At 42.4% G+C, this 16,608-nt stretch overlaps 1 protein-coding gene across 14 annotated transcripts in view; it reads right to left on the bottom strand.

The window, feature by feature from the left end:
* Positions 1-16,608, bottom strand: part of FCHO1 (FCH and mu domain containing endocytic adaptor 1) — a 192,992-nt gene that overhangs the window by 67,054 nt on the left and 109,330 nt on the right. For 12 of the 14 annotated variants that reach the window (XM_089667280.1, XM_089667349.1, XM_089667341.1 and 9 more), the window contains 4 exons: positions 10,794-10,975; positions 5,094-5,118; positions 4,338-4,394; positions 4,195-4,246 (listed from right to left, as the gene is read on the bottom strand). In XM_089667280.1, coding sequence (XP_089523406.1) covers positions 4,195-4,246; positions 4,338-4,394; positions 5,094-5,118; positions 10,794-10,975 — 316 coding nt within the window. The remainder of the gene's footprint in view (positions 1-4,194; positions 4,247-4,337; positions 4,395-5,093; positions 5,119-10,793; positions 10,976-16,608) is intronic. The other 2 variants (XM_089667334.1, XM_089667357.1) reach the window with 1 other exon arrangement.

The raw sequence follows: 16,608 nt of genomic DNA, 5'->3' as shown, positions 1-16,608 counted from the left end.
GCTGCAGCTAGTTAGACAGAGCCTGCCTCATTTCTTGGCTGGAGGATGTCCAGCATCACCCAATCCTTTTCTCCCCAGCCTGGTAGACACTGTCCAGTCCCTATCATTCAATGGATTTCAGTTATTTTAATCATGGAGGCTCAGCATCAAAAGTGTGCGTCACCTAGGGTAGTCTGCCTTCTTGAGAATGCACACTCCTTGAACATCCACCCATGAAGGCATTTTGCATAACTCCTCACAGGAACCAGCCCACTGCTTGAATCCGAACTGAAAGCTCTTGAGGGGAATACTGAGGCAGAGAGCTGTGAAGTTTACCAAAATCTATGTACAACACTCTGTTCAGTCATGATCTGAAATTGGAATCAAGAAGCACAGAGTCCCAATATTGACATTGCTGAACTAAGATATGTAATAAGAACCGGTATTACTTAAATATGTATTTAGCATATTGCCGAGGGTGTGAAGAGGAACCAGGAAAGGCAAAATATAAACAAATTGAACTTCAGCTTCAACTAAATTTAAACCCCATGTGCATACTCACTCTTTAAATGTGTTAGGTTTCTCTGAGGTTGGGATTACCCTTCCTGTGCCAAAATCCTTTCGATAGAATGCTTAGCTGTCTTAGCGGCTGCCGGCTTGTAGTTCTCAATGAACTACCACAGCGCTGTTAAGTGCTGTGCGAGTTCATTGATTCTCCTGTCAGAGTGTATCAGCTTGTACAGGATGTATGGGCAAGCAGATATACTGACAAGTCTGCAGGAGACCTGCATGGTCTGCTGATCGCTGGTGCAATGCTTTACAGGTTCCTGCAACAAAAAATAATAAATGCACATTTTTTTTACCTGCAAAAAAATAGCATTTATTATTTGTCAAACGGTGACTTTATCCTTTCCTTGTGCAGTTATAGGCAGGTATCTCCCTACCACCTATTTCTTGGACATTTATGGCCAGCTGTGCAATGGAAAAGGAATGCTCAGGGACTTGGATAGAATAGTAGTAGGAAGGAGAGTAGAGGATGTAGGTTGGAGGCTGGAAGTACATATGTATAATTTCTTTAAAGAAAAACATTTCCTCACTGGCACACTTTTTACCACAAGCTCCTTTATGTCCCTGTGTATAGCTGATGACTTGTCAAAGTTTTTCAAGTTGAAGAATTTTGATAGTAACACTTTTGAACTACTGTATTCATACAATATTGTGTTATGTTTATTGAATGTATGCAGGAGGATATATCTTTTTAATTTGCTACTTTCAGTAAAAGCAGAATATACAAAAAGGTACTTAGAAGAGGAGACAAGAAAATGTGATACATTAAAGCAGAACTTCAGGCAGTTTATAAAGCACTAATTAACACAGCTCTGCATTCATAACTGAAGTGTGTGTAAGTGTGTGTGTATGTAAGTGTGTGTGTGTCTTTCTGGAAACTTATACTCACCTAGCTGGATGCAGCATTGATCTGATGTATGAAGCACTGAGTGAACAAACACTGATCTCCCAGTTCTCCCCCCCACTCTGAACAAAGAGCCGTGACTGCCAGTTTCCAGCTCCCTGCTCTTCACCTCCAGCACTCACTGGAGCGCTGGGCTGTGGAGATGGTGGGAGCAGCTGGCCCAGGCTCTCAGCAGATCACCGAGAGGCTGAGCCAGGTGCCGGTCCAGTTTTCTGGGTGTATCCTAACAATATGGTCGGAATCTTTTCAGACCCTTGACAGGCTCTGTGACATCAGCCAACAGCAGACTTTAGCCCGCTGTCAGACGAAAACAGGTCACAGGAGTGAGGAATGAACTGCACTCCTGTGAAGCATAAGAGAAGTACAGCCAAAAAAAGCTTTGGCTATACTTCTTCTTTAAATACAACTAGCATTTATATTTTAATTTGACTTGGTATTATCCTCTTGCAACTCCCTACACAGCAGCACTAAGACCCTTGCTGAAGTGCCGCTGCACATGTGCGAGATTTGTAGGCTGCAGGGTGACGGTCTGGAAGCCTCCTTGGATATATGACATATCCCCAGTGGCTTCGGGCTCTGAGAGCTATGTAATCCTCACCTAGGTGAGGAGTACCATGAAAAAGGTACTTGCCTTTCTAAAAATAAATAAATAAAATTACAAGCAAAGTTAAACAGGGAGTGGGAGAAGAAGCAAATGAGAGGAAACTTTTTGTGTGAAGGTCTGCTTTAACTTATGCAGCTATGTAAATCTCACGAATGGATTGACAAATGCAAATCCTTGGCAAGAAAATAGCTCAAATATATATATACAGTTTGTATATACAACATACGGTAATAAAAACCAAAAAAACAAAATATATATATATATATATATATATATATATATATATATATATATATATATATATATACACACACACACATACATACACACAGTTGTGTTCAAGATAATAGCAGTGTGTTGAAAAAAGTGAATAAAGCTCGAAAGCCTTCTAATAGCTTTTATTTCCATACACACAAATGCATTGGGAACACTACACATTCTATTCCAAATCAAAACATGAAGAAAAATATATCAAATTTGTGTTGTTCCTCTAAAAAAGTTGAAGAAAAGTGAATATGAGACTGTTCAAAAAAATAGCAGTGTTTGTATTCTTCTTTACAAACTCAAACATTCACTATATAAACTGAAAAATGTTTGAAGATTTTGCTTTCCTTTGAATCACTTAATGAATATTTAGTTGTATAAGCACTGTTTCTGAGAACTGCTGTACATCTGTGTTGCATGGAGTCAACCAACTTCTGGCACCTGTGAACAGGTATTCCAGCCCAGGATGATTGGACTACATTCCACAGTTCTTCTCTATTTCTTGGTTTTGCCTCAGAAACTGCATTTTTGATGTCACCCCACAAGTTTTGTTATTGTTGTTTGTTATTGGATTAAGATCCGGGGATTGGGCTGGCCACTCCATAACATCAATCTTGTTGGTCTGGAACCAAGATGTTGCACGTTTACTGGTGTGTTTTGGGTTGTTGTCTTGTTGGAACACCCATTTCAAGGGCATTTCCTCTTCAGCATAAGGCAGCATGACCTCTTCAAGTATTCTGATGTATTCAAACTGATCCATGATCCCTGGTATGCGATAAATAGGCCCAACACTGTAGTATGAGAAACATCCCCATATCATGATGCTTGCACAACCATGCTTCACTGTCTTCACAGTGTACTGTGGCTTGAATTCAGTGTTTGGGGGTCGCCTGACAAACTGTCTCCGGCCACTAGAGCCCAAAAAAAAAAAAAAGAACAATCTTACTTTCATCAGTCCACAAAATGTTGCCTCATTTCTCTTTAGGCCAGTCAAAGTGCTCTTTGGCAAATTGTAACCTCTTCAGCACGTCTTTTTTTCAATAGTGGGACTTTGCGGGGGCTTCTTGCAGATAGCTTGGCTTCACATAGGCGTCTTCTAATTGTAACAGTACTCACAGGTAACTTTAGACCTTCTTTGATCTTCCTGGAGCCGATTGTTGGCTGAGTCCTTGCCATTTTGGCTATTCTTCCATCCATTCTAATGGTAGTTTTTTGCTTTCTTTAATGTCTTTCAGGTTTTGGTTGCCATTTTAAAGCATTTGCGATCATTTTAGCTGAGCAGCCTATCATTTTCTGCACTTCTTTATATGTTTTCCCCTCTCCAATCAACTTTTTAATCAAGGTATGCTGTTCTTCTGAACAATGTCTGGAACGACCCATTTTCCTCAGAATTTCAGACAGAAATGCATTGTAACCAGCGTGTACAACATTTGCTGCCTTCCTTCCTTAAATAAAGGCAATAATTGCCACCTGTTTTTCAAAGAATGAATGACCTCACTAATAGAACTCCACAACGCTATTATTTTGAACATGCCCCTTTCAAATAGTGATTCAATTACACAGAATCAGCAGCATGCATGTCATGACTGTTGGGTCTGTTGGATTTCTATTACTCTACTACACCTGCTAGTAAATTATTTGCCATATAGAAATATCATTTCTACCAAAAACAGTGATTGATCAGGTTAGTGATGCCTGACTGCTATTAATTTGAACACAACCGTGTATATATATATATATATATACACACACACACACACACACACACATATGCACATATACATGCACACACACCTGCTTCTTGCCTTGAGTTCAGCTTTGAAACAAAAAAGTCAAACACATGCTAAAATATCAATGTTTTACCATGCTGAAATACCTGTTGGTGACAGTGGATGGAGGCGTGCTAGAAAGGGTGACCGCTGATTTATCTGTATAGAAATATACACATTTACCATAACGTCCTCTGTGAAAATTGTGTCTTCATTGAAATCTGATATTTCATTTAAAGAGATGGCTCACCTGTCTGACATGTTATTGGTGTTTCTCCTGAAACAGAACCTGTGCCCACTGCAGTACCTAAACAGCATTACAACAAAGAATTTATTGACATGAAAATGCTACACTTGAGAGGTCATTGCTACCAAAGATGATAAGATAGTGTATATTAAAGCCATTTTTTTAGTTTTAAATAGAGGAAGGATGAGTTGAAACACATCAGGTTATTTTTTTATGTCTGTGTACTTTGGGAGAAATACCGTATCCCTTTAATCCCTGTCCCAGTTAATCCCTGTCCCAGAAACACAACAGGAATTTGATAGGCATCCTCATTGAAAGATTTCCTTTTAACATTTTTTGTATTTAGTACAACTCTAAAATTTTGGATTTCCTCTCCTTTTCCAAGTGACACAGTACAAATAGATAAGTGAATCTCCCCAACGCAAACCCAGACAGCAATACCAACTTGACACAAAGTCTAAGGATGGCCATACATTATACAATTTTCTTGAGATTTTTGGTTTAGATTTACCAAAAACCATATAATAAGAGGTCAAACCTAACACTTTCAGTTGTATCCAGTTAGGCAGGCTCTTGCACTACATAGTTGAAGGTAAATATAAAGGAAATTGGGCAGAAATTGGACAGAAAATTGGAAGAAAATTGTATAGTGTATGGCCAGCCTAAAACCTTTCCCAATTTACTAAAAAAAATTGGCTAGAGATACACTATAAAGAAGAAGAGAGTCAAATAATCAATAAAGACTATAAGCTTACTTACGCATTGTCTGACGCCTTACAGATACCTGCAACACAAAACAGAGTTGAAACTAGATTACAGAACTATGCATTCATATTACCCATACAAACTGTGAACAGAATTCAGCCTCTACTAGTGGCAAATATATTAAACAATGCAAAATCTGGTCATATGACCGTGGTGGCTGTAAAAGTGAAACTGGATAGCTAGAAGTTGGTAAAGCCTTTTTCAGGATTATACCTCAGGCAGCTTCAACAAATTCCATTAAATCAGACCTTCACCCCCAAAACGTGATTTTTCTTTTGCATCTGGCTTCAGTCTCCTCCCCCTCCCATAAACTTCCATAAATATTTTTTGTCATTTATTTCTTTTTTTTTTGTTTGCAGGGACAGCACTTCTGCCTTTCGTACCCAATGGAGGTGACCTTTGGCATATCTATATATGCGAGGGTGTTCCACACACGTGCATGAGCATGGTGGAAGGTACAGGACTTTACGTTTGGTCTGTGCACATGGCAAAGAATCAGTGCATGTGCAGACCATTCAAAATTTTCTGGATCTTCCTAATCGTGCCATGCTTACGCACCTGTGTATGTGCAGACCTGTCAGGTCCCAAAGGATGGGCAGAGTGCTTTTGGGGGGGGGCGGCTAAATTTTCTCTTCTAGTGCACTGTGGATCATCACAGAAGCACTGTTTAATCCATGCCAGATAACGAACCTACAAGTGCGGGTTTATTATCACTAAAATCAGAAGCTTGTGATCCATAGCAGAAGTGATCAAGGCAGCTGTTCAGCCACCTTATTATTATTGTTTTATTATTATACAGTATATATATAGTGCCAACAGTTTGCGCAGCACTTTACAAAACGAAGGTAGACATAACAGTTACAATACAATTTGCTACAAGAGGAAACAGAGGGCCCTGATCATTAGAGCTTACAATCTAGGAGGAAGGGCTGAGTGAAGCAAAAGGTAATAGCTGTGGGGGATGAGCTGATGGTAGGAAATAAAAGGCAATTTACTAGTTAGAAGCAGGATAGGCTTCTTTAAAGAGAATGGTTTTCAGGGATCGTCTAAAGGTGGATAGATTAGGAGATAGACAGATTGGGGTGGGGAGTTCCATAGAATGGGAGAAGTCTTGGAGGCGAGCATGGGAGGAGGTGACATGGGAACTAGAGAGCAGAAGGTCTTGAGAGGATCAAACAGAGGGGTTTGGTAGATATTTTGAGACCAGGTTAGTGATGTAGCTGGGGGCAGAGTTGTGGATGGCTTTGTAAGTTGCTGTTAGTATTTTGAAATGTATTTGTTGGGCGAGTGGAAGCCAGTGGAGGGATTGGCAGAGAGGGGTAGCAGACACTGAACGGTTGGTAAGGTGGATAAACCTGGCAGCAGTATTCATGATGGACTGGAGGGGGATAGCCTATGTAAAAGTAAACCAATGAGGAGGAAGTGGCAGTATTCGAGATGAGAGATAATCAGGGAGTGAATTAGGAGATTTGTGGTATCACTGGTTAAAAAGGGCTGTCACAGCTGCTCCCCCCTCTCAGCCCCCTTGCTCTGTCCCTGCTCTCTCTGCGGTCTCTCATCCGTGCCCCTCTCACCTCCTGCAGAGATTAAAGGCATTCCTAAGACAGGCTGGAGTCACACCAGCTCCGGCCCCCCCCCCGCTTGCCTAGGTGACTAGAGGGTGTCCGACATCAGTTTAAGAGGCTGATGCCAGGGCTCCCGGGGAACTCTCTGCTGTGTAGCTACGGAAGGAGCCCGAGCTGCAGCCGGGACCTTTGTGGCCAGGCTCTGCAGAGACCCAAGCCTGCCTAAGACCCCCCCCCCTCAGAGCAGGGGAAGACTGCCTGCTAGCCACCAGAGATCCGTGAGTACATGCTCTCTCCCTGCTTCACTTGAACTGTTCCTGTGCTACAGAGACTCACACCAACCCCCCTGTTGGATTACTTGCTACAGAGACTCTTCCTTGGCTCTCAGTGTTGGACTTTAAGTGTGTTGGTCCTTCCTTGTCGCCCTGTACTGCGGAATTCACCCTCCCTGCGAACTCCCCTATTCATTGACTGTCATCTGCGTGCCTCAATAAAGCTTTGTGTGTTTGCCATCTACTCTGTGTGTTCTGTCCTGCCTACCTTCCGTCACAGGGACGTATTCTGGAGATGTTGTGGAGGTTGAGGCAGCATGATTTGGACAGGGATTGGATGTGAGCCTGAAAGGATAGTTCAGAATCCAGGGTTACCCCTAGCACTCTGGCATGTGGGGATGGATTGATGGTGCTATTGATCTCGACCGAGAAATCTAGGGAAGACGCACGTGAGGGGGAAATATTATGAGCTCAGCTTTGGATAGATTGAGTTTTAGAAAGTGGTGTGACATCCAGCCTGTTATGTCTGTTAGTAAATTGGTGATACGCAAGGAAACTGATAGGGTGAGGAGTATAGATAGATTTGTGTCATCAGCATAGAAATGGTATTGGAAACCATGGTAAGCTATCAGCTGACCCAAGGAAGAGGTGTAGATCCAGAATAGGAGAGGTCCAAGGACAGAACCTTGGGGGACCCAGACAGTAAGAGAGTAGGAGAGGAGGAGGTAGACTTGTAAATGACACTGAAGGTGCAGTGAGATAGGGAAGATTCGAACCAACGGAGAGTACAGTCACAGAGACCAAGTAAATAAGAGTTTGAGGAGGAGGAGGGGTGGTCAACTTTGTCAAAGGCAGCGGAGATGTCCAAGAGTAAGAGTACGGAATAATGACCATTAGTTTTACCACTTAGCAAGTTGTTTGTGAGTTTTAGGAAAGTAGTTTCCATGGAGTGTTGTGGGTGAAATCCAGACTGAAGAGGATCAAGAAGATTATTCTCAATAAGGTTGCAGCTCAGCCGGTTGTAAACTAGACATTCAAGGAGTTTGGAGGCTAAAGGGAGTAAGGAGATGGGTCTTAGGTTGCTAAGATTGGTGGGGTCCAGTGAGGCCATTTTAAGTATGGGGGTGACTATCTCATGTTTTAGAGAGTTGGGGAAGATGCCAATAGAAAGGTAGAGACTGAAGACATGAGTTAAAGAGTGAAGGATAGAGCCAGAGGGTGACTGTAGTATTTGCAAGGGGACAGGTGGGCTTTAGAAAAAAGTTTACCAACCTGCTCTATAGTAGCTGGGTTAAACAAGGGAAGTACAGATTGTGCAGGTGGACAAAGAGTGTAGGGTGAGGGAGATATCTGTACAATGGAGATTTTGTCACGAATTGTATCAATCTTATTTTTGAAGTGATTAGCGATCTCCTGGGCAGTAAATAAGTTAGTGGGTGGAGGTAAAGAAGGACAAAGTAGAGAGTTAAAGGTAGAAAAATAAGTTGATGGGGATTGCGTGAGAGGGTGTTATTTTTGAAGGGCAGATTTATATTGGTCGAAGTCTTGCGCCACAAACACTCCAGAGCACAGCTACGTTTTTTGAGGCATCTGGTATTGTCTGTTTGCCAGAGCTGTAGTGGTCGAGGCCTAATTCTGTGTGTAGTGAGGTAGGGCCAATGTGTCCACGGTGGATGACAGTGAACTGCTGTGGACTGAAGTGGCCAGGTTGGGGCAGGACAGGGCTCAGATTTTATTATAGAGACAATCAGTTGCCGAAAAAAGAAGAGAGGGGTTAAGATCACGAAGGCTTCTACGGGTAACTGTTTGGTAGTTGGAAGCCAAGGAGAGAGTGAAGCTAATAAGGGAGTGATCAGAGAGAGAGGAAAAGGAAAGTTGGTGAGGTTGCCAGGAGTGCATAGGTAGGAGAATACAAGGTCAAGGCAGTTACCATTGGAGTGAGTAGAAACATGTGTCCATTGTTTTAGGTTACAATAAGTGGTTAGGCTTAGGAGTTTAGAAGTAGCAGGAGTGTTACGATTAATAGAGATGTTGAAGTCACCAAGATGATTGAGGGAATTTCAGAAGAGAGAAAGTAAGGCAGCCAGGCAGAGAAGTCATCAAGGAAGCTTGATACAGGTCCAGGAGGCCGATAGATCACAGCAATTCTTAAAGAAACTGGAGAGAATCACTGATCACTTCTACATATCAGTGATTTGGTGATGGAACAGTGGTCACCTATGATTCTTGGTCTCAGGGCTCACATGGCTCATCAGTGAATCTCAGAGGATGCACAGCTTTCAGGATGGCAAAGTGGATGGAGATTGAGGAATCGTTTCTCACCATTTCACAAGAAAGTACAAACAAGAATCTTATTAAATAACAGGAACCCATTATTTTGTATGCAGACACTTGCAATACATATAGCCAAGACGTGCATAAATATAATTTTAACACCATGCATAGCTATTGCTGGCAGTGTGTATTTTCTGTTATTACTACTCCTGCTATGCTGATACCAGCCCACATGGCCTGTAGTACTGGGAGGAGAAATGTGCTGTTGGAAAGGGTTGGCAAGCAAGGAGATGCTGATATCCCACATACTTGCCCCCAGTCCAAGTAACAGGGTGACCCTACCCCCTCCCTTTTCCAAGTAAAAAGGTTTTAGGGGTCCAATTCACTAGTACATATAGTAAGAGAATCACACCATACATAAAAATAATTATTTTTTTTATACTTTTTACTAATATTTACCTTTCTAGGTTCCAGTGATATCTGAAGGTGTTCTGTGACTTCCAATGCAGATAGGGGAGCACAGCTCCTTCACTGTTCTGACCCCAATTGAGCATGGAGAAATTTCCCACATCTTATGGGCCCCAGAGAATTCAGGGGAAGTTGATCCCCATCACATAAATGCCCATTTTTTAATTAGTCCAAATATGGGACAAATTACATAGTTGGTCTGGCTGAAAAAAGACAAAAGTCCATCCAGTTCAACCATTAAATAATAAAAAATAAGTTATAATCCTACACCCACAGTTGATCTGCTTAATATAGTTAGGGTATTTTTAAAAAAGACATTGCTAAATGAAGGCATAAATGCTTAAACCAATGTGATCATTTTGGTATGCAAAGCGGTTAAAGCTATTGCTTTGTAAACCACTGCAAACCAAAACTTCAAAAATTGGTGTAGACACCAAGATTTTACATTTCCTCAGTATGAACAAAAAGGTTTAAAGTGTTATTAAACTCATGATCCTGCATTCACTATATCTGGTCTCCCGCAGTACACACAACATGGAAATGCAATTATGTTAGTAAATATAAACTGCTAAATAAATTTTCTGATCAGCAGTTAGAGCAGTCTTGTGACTTCTATCAGTGTCCAGCTGAGCACTGGTTAAAGCTTGTAGGAGGAGTTTTCATTCTCCTGACTGTCCTATGAGGCTGCATAACCCCTGACCCTTTGTCTGGACAGTGCCGATCGGCCCTATGCCGATCACATGCACCTTCCCAAAGAAAAAAAAAAAAAACTCTCTAGTCATACACACTAAACTAAGCATGTGCAGAGTGATTCCTAGAGCTCTGTGCTATCAGCAGATGGATTGGGGACAGCAGAAGAAGGGGAGGATCAGAGAAAGCAGGATCAAACAGCTTTTTTTACACAATGTGGAGGATTAATGCTTTAATGCATATGCAGAATTATTTTTACTGTTGAGTATTTAGTAACACTTTAAGACATCACAACACCAAACAGCTGTTTTGATAGAGTAGACCGTGATCTGCATCCACACATCAACTGCTCCCATTACTAAGACAACATAAAAGCATCCAGTTTGGTTTTGTAATATTGGTAAGCTCTAGATATAAAAACTTACCACAGCTGCAGGAGGCTGAATCATACAGCCCACTGTTTCTCGAAACCTTTTAAGTTCAGTTTCTTCGTCTTCCAGTCTTTCCCCAGGCTGTGCAGGTTTTATCTGAATATGGAAACGCCGTGGTTCTTCATCATCATCATAATCAGAGTCACTTGAAGAGCAACAGGTAGTTGCAGGGTCTCCTGTTTGGTTGTTAAGAATTTTAGCGCAACAGCTGTTTAAGAAGCAGTTAAACTTAACTGCTCCATTATGCTAAGGCAATTAAACCACCTACTGTACATTGTTATGTTTATTTTTGGTCTTGTGCTGGTAAACTAATAATTTTAATTAAAAAAACTCAAAGTATTTTTTCCAATTAAAAATTTTAATATATTTCTTGTTGTATTTCAGACTTTGTAGCTTATTCAATAAAGCACAGAGCAACATGCAGTAACTCACAGAAATCACAGGAAATTTATCTTGTACAATTTGCTAACAAACAACCAAAATCTGATTAATTGTCCTGGCAATCCTGGTTATTTCTAGCTCCTCAAGTTCTACAACATACAAAAAGGACACCACTAAATAGATCAGCTTCTCTCTTTAAAACCATTTGTCCACACTCAGAAGGAACTGGCCATGCAATCCTTCACCTTTACTTCTGACACAAAAAATGACCTCCTAGAACATTCAGCTTAACGTGGATCCTCATGAAACCAAGTGCACTAAAATCGTTTACGTACACATATACAAGATTGCTCTAGCCAACTTATCACTGAAAAAGAAGTTTTAAACTCCCGATCAGATGACATGGAAGCAAGAGCACTTTGCACAGTAGATCTGAAATTTCAGACAAATGTTGGAAGAGTTGAACAGAAAAAGGCGCTATGCTTCACATCTGGTGAGATTGCCTACCCATAAAGCATTCTGAAATCAGATCTTCAACATTTATCATCTGTTCAGTCCTCACAAACTATTGAACAACATACAAATAGCCCTATTCTTGATTATTTTCAGACCACTATCAGGATAAAAAGGGTTTTGGCTTGCTTCTTGCATCACGCACAGCAAATGCTAGACACTACTGTATATAAACCGTTGCATTAATATCATGTGACAAAAATTTGGAATTACCAACATTTTATTCTTTGCTGTCAGTAAAATATACATTTGGGGGTTTAACTAATCATCAGGCTTTTTAAACATGTGCAAAAAAAAATGCAAAAAACAGCTCTGGCAGCGATAGGATTAAAAATCCACTCATTACACTGGGCTTATATACACTGGGCATTTGGAAAACTCTTCTGAATGATGGAAACTGACTACTGGAAAATGTAGGTTCAAAAATGTCAGTTTTGCTGCGTTTGCATAACGCGTTTAGCCGCATTTATGCACGTTTGCGTTTAGAAGCTTTTTAAAAGATAACCTCAGGACACCTTCCCGAATGCACTGAAAAATAGTACATTCACTAAAAAAGGCTACTAAAATACAGTAGGAGCTATTTTATCAAGTCATGCAGTATGTTAGTAGTGAAAAGCACGCATTAATGGTTCAGGTGTCAGCAGGATTCCCACTGACAGCTGAATGTAAAAGAAAGAATTGCCAACAATTAAAAAATAAAAAACGGCGTGAGGTTCCCCTCCTGTCCATACCAAGCCCTTTGGGTCTGATATGGATCTTGAGAGGAAGCCCCACACCAAAATTTAAAAAAAAAAAAAATGGCGTGGGGTCCCCCCCCAAAATCCATACCAGACCCTTATCCGAGCATGCAGCCCAGCAGGTCAGGAAAGGTGGGGGTGCGAGCGAGAGCAACCACCCCTCCTGAACCATACCAGGCCACATGCCCTCACTCAATATGGGGGGGTTGCTTTGGGGTAGGGGGGACAAGGGCCTTTTCCCCACAACCCTGGCCGGTAGTTGTGGGGGTCTGCGAGCAGGGGGCTTATTGGAATCTGGAAGCCCCCATCACCATGGGGACAAGGTGCTTGGGGGGGGGGGCCCTCTATCCCACAGCACCCCCCATGTTTAGCGCATGTGGCCTGGTATGGTTCAGGGGGGCGCCAGCGCTGGCCCCCCCCCCTTTCCTGATCTGCATGCTCGGATAAGGGTCTGGTATTGATTTTGGGGGGGAACCCCACGCCATTTCTTTTTTGGCATGGGGCTTCTCCTCAAAATCCTTACCAGACCGGAAGGGCTTGGTATGAACGGGAGGGGGGGACCCCACGCCATTTTTTAAAATTATTTTTTAATTGTTGGCAATTCTTTCTTACATTCAACTGTCAGTGGGAATCCTGCTGACTGCTGAAGCATGATGCATGCTTTTCACTACTACAAAACACTGCATGACTTGATAAAATCATGCGGTATTTTAGTAGCCTTTTTTAGTGGATTCAAATGGATTTTTTTTTTTTAAAATGCCAAACTCGGATGCGGTAAGATACCGCTTAGTGAATTGTGCCCTGGATATGAACCGGTCAAAAAATGCTTCTAAAACGCAAACACTTATAAATGCGGTTAGCCACGTTTACAAGCGTTTTGCATTTGAAACGCTAATAAAATCTACTGCTGAATGCAAGTTTTCTGCGTTCAAAAAAACAACTGTAAACTCAACTGCCTGTAGACAAGGATGTGTACATGGACACATAGGAAAACATTAAGGTGAGTTCAGGAGCTGCTGAAAAAACCGCTGAACAGCTCCTAAACGTGAGTTTATCAGCTGCAGTATATATGAGCCCTTAAAACAAACAATCCATTATACCAAAAAACATTTATTATCCTTACAATATTATTGCCAGATGCAGTCACACACACAGTCTTCATTTTTGTCTGGTTCTTACATTAACTGCTACTGTTATCCTCACAGCAACAGAAGCATGAGTAATGCAGTATATAAGCCAGATTTGCTGTGAATGACTAACTATTGTTAAAGAATGGAACACATTGTACATTACAAAAGAAAGTAAGCCAAATACACATTCCCCCCTTCTCAATTCTATCCATATTATAAACAAATATTAACTTTTGCTATTTCAAGCAAAGATTTTTGGAACATTTGAAGAAGTGTGAAACAGACAAATTCCGAACCCTCTGTTAAGCACATTGTCAGTATTTCTCTATAGGCGCACAATGAGAAATCTTAACCACTTTAGCTCCACCCTACAGCAGAATTACTGCTACAGGGCAGGTTCCCTGCGCAAAAGCATGTATATATAAGTGATTTGCGCTCCTGCCGAAATTGGGGGCCCGGGAGGGGGGGGGTGCCCGCACGCTGACCCGGCGGTGCCCGACCGATCAATCAGCAGATTCAGGCCAGTGATGTTCGGCCTGGATCTGCTGATTGATCCCTGCCCTATCAGAGACCTTCCTGTACCTCTGTTTATATTTACACAGGTACAGGAAATTATGCAATCTTCTCTCCCTGGGCATATTCTGTGCCATAGAGAATAGAAACCAGATCCACGTGAGTCAAAAACAGTACATTTTTATGGTAAAAATCACAGCTAGGTCACATTTAACCCCCAAATTGCACCCCAGTTAACCCCTTCACTGCCCTGTCACCAGTGTCATTAGTTCAGTGTACAGATTTATTTTTAGTGATCATTGTATTAGTGTCACCGGTGACTTCAGATAGCGTTAGTGTCAGTTAGCGTCGCTCCCAGATAGAATCAGATTGCCCGTCACTACATCAGTTATCATATTTAACCCTTTGATTGCCAGGAACATGCTCACATACACAATAAACCTCAATTGCTGGTATAGTGTCTGAACGGATCAATATCTTCGATCAGATCAGAACTATACCAGCGTTCACAATAGTACAGTGTCCACAAAAACGCATTAGCAGGATCAGCCTCACCACCTGCTAGCACCTGCGTTTAACCCCTACGCTTATCCCCCCCCTCCCCCAGCAAGTGCAGTGTCAGTAGATCACTGTCACTTGATACATTGCACACAAAACCAGTGTTTGCAAAATCGGGCCTGATCTCTGCTAGCACTTGCAGGCAAATTTTTCTGTGGCAGTGCAAGCAGTCCCTGGACAGCCAGGTGCTGAGTCGCACTAGGTACCTATGAAATGTAGTGGCCAAAATATCCAAAGAAAGGTACTCTAGTGAAGAGGCCTACAGGATTCTGTCAGGTGAGAGCAAAGGGAAAGCCTCAGAATACGAACCTGTAGACAGCAGCGGCACCCTGACAGATAGCTCAGACGATGAAGCAGAGGTCCCTGCTAAGGTCATGCGTACCTGACCCTGTTCCCAGGTTGCTGATATAGTACAATTGCATGATGATTCTCATATACAGCACTCTGTGCCAGTATTGGTGCCGCTCAACCCTTTGATGAACTGGTGAGCACCAGCGGTCTAGTACATCCTGGTCTTATAAATACCAGCACTGCAGTGACGCGACTTGGTGACATGGAGAGTCCCATAAGTCCAGTGCAAGCTCCTGTGGTGGCTAGCACAAGTAGTGTCCCGCAGCCACCAAGAATTCGAACACAGGTCCGTAGAGCCATACTGTCCTTCTGGATGTGCTTGCAAATCCCGATTGGCAGCCCACAAATTTTGCAGCACTCGTACCTTCCCCCAAAGGCTTGAAAATACCCATCTCAGAAAGGGGGAAAAAGCCTGCTTGAAAAATGACAAATTGCTCGCAGTGAAGTGGAAGGACAAACGGGATGTTTTCGTCCTGTCTTTCATTCACACAGACACGACCATCCAAATTTCAATGGCAGCTGGTGTTGAGAAGCCCCTCTGTATCCACGACTATAACCTTAACATGGGAGGGATGGACTTCAATGACCAAATGACGAAGCCATACTTAGGTTTTCCAAAAAGCCAGACACAGATGCAGTGAGCCAGCTGCATGAGAGGCATTTTCCCAATGCCACTCCTGGTACCCCAACCCCAAAGGGACCCCAAAAAAGATGTGTCTCTAGCAGACATGGAATTTTTTTGTCCCTCCTGTCCTGGCCAACCTGGTCTCTGACTCAAGGACTGCTTCCGTTGTTACCATACACTAGTGGACTATTAGTATAGGGTACAGCATGGCACAGTTCAGGGCACATATTCACACAGGGTCTTGAAAGATGTTAGATAGTCAAGAAAATGGCTATCGCCATTTTCTTGACTATCTAACATCTTTCAAGACCCTGTGTGAATCTGGTTAAAACTTAAAATAAAAATTAAGTGAAAAAAAAAAAAAAGCCATAAAAGAAAAAATATTTTGTTTAAATTTCACCGCTTTAGCGCCACCCTATAGCAGGAATACTGATACAGGGAGGCAGGGGTGAGCAAAATCACTTATATTTACATAATCTTGCATTTCCAGGTAGGGGACGCAAGCACCGCCATTCGCAGCCTGGGCTGTCAATCACCGGGTCACGACACTTACAGTGGAAAGCACAGACACAGCCCCATAGTAAAACACACAGCTAACCTTTTGATCGCCCCAGATGTTAACCCCTTCCTGCCCAGTGCCATTAGTACAGTGTCAGTGCTTTTTATTAGCACTGATCACTGTATTGGTGTCAGTTCCCCCCCCCCGTGTCAGAATGCCCGCCACAGTCCCACTATAAGTTGCTGATCACCGCCATTACCGTATTTTCCGGCGTATAAGACGACATTTTAACCCCTGGAAATCGTCTACAAAGTCGGGGGTCGTCTTATACGCCGGGTGCTGTGCTGAAACCTTACCGTACTTCCGGGTTGACGCTACTGCGCATGTCTTCGGCAGCAGTAGACGATCGCGGATCACCGTAGCTCGCAGAACTGCATGAGACGTCGGATGCAGCAGTGCTCGATTGAGCTTGACTGAAACTGTGATATGCAGAGAAGGGATA

This window comes from Staurois parvus, unplaced genomic scaffold (genome assembly GCF_062004578.1).
Source record: "Staurois parvus isolate SC_StPar_1 unplaced genomic scaffold, SC_StPar_1.0 ptg000053l, whole genome shotgun sequence".
Classification (NCBI taxonomy): Eukaryota; Metazoa; Chordata; class Amphibia; order Anura; family Ranidae; genus Staurois; species Staurois parvus.
The sequence above is the reverse complement of the archived record's forward strand: the minus strand, read 5'-3'. Positions and strand labels throughout refer to the sequence as shown.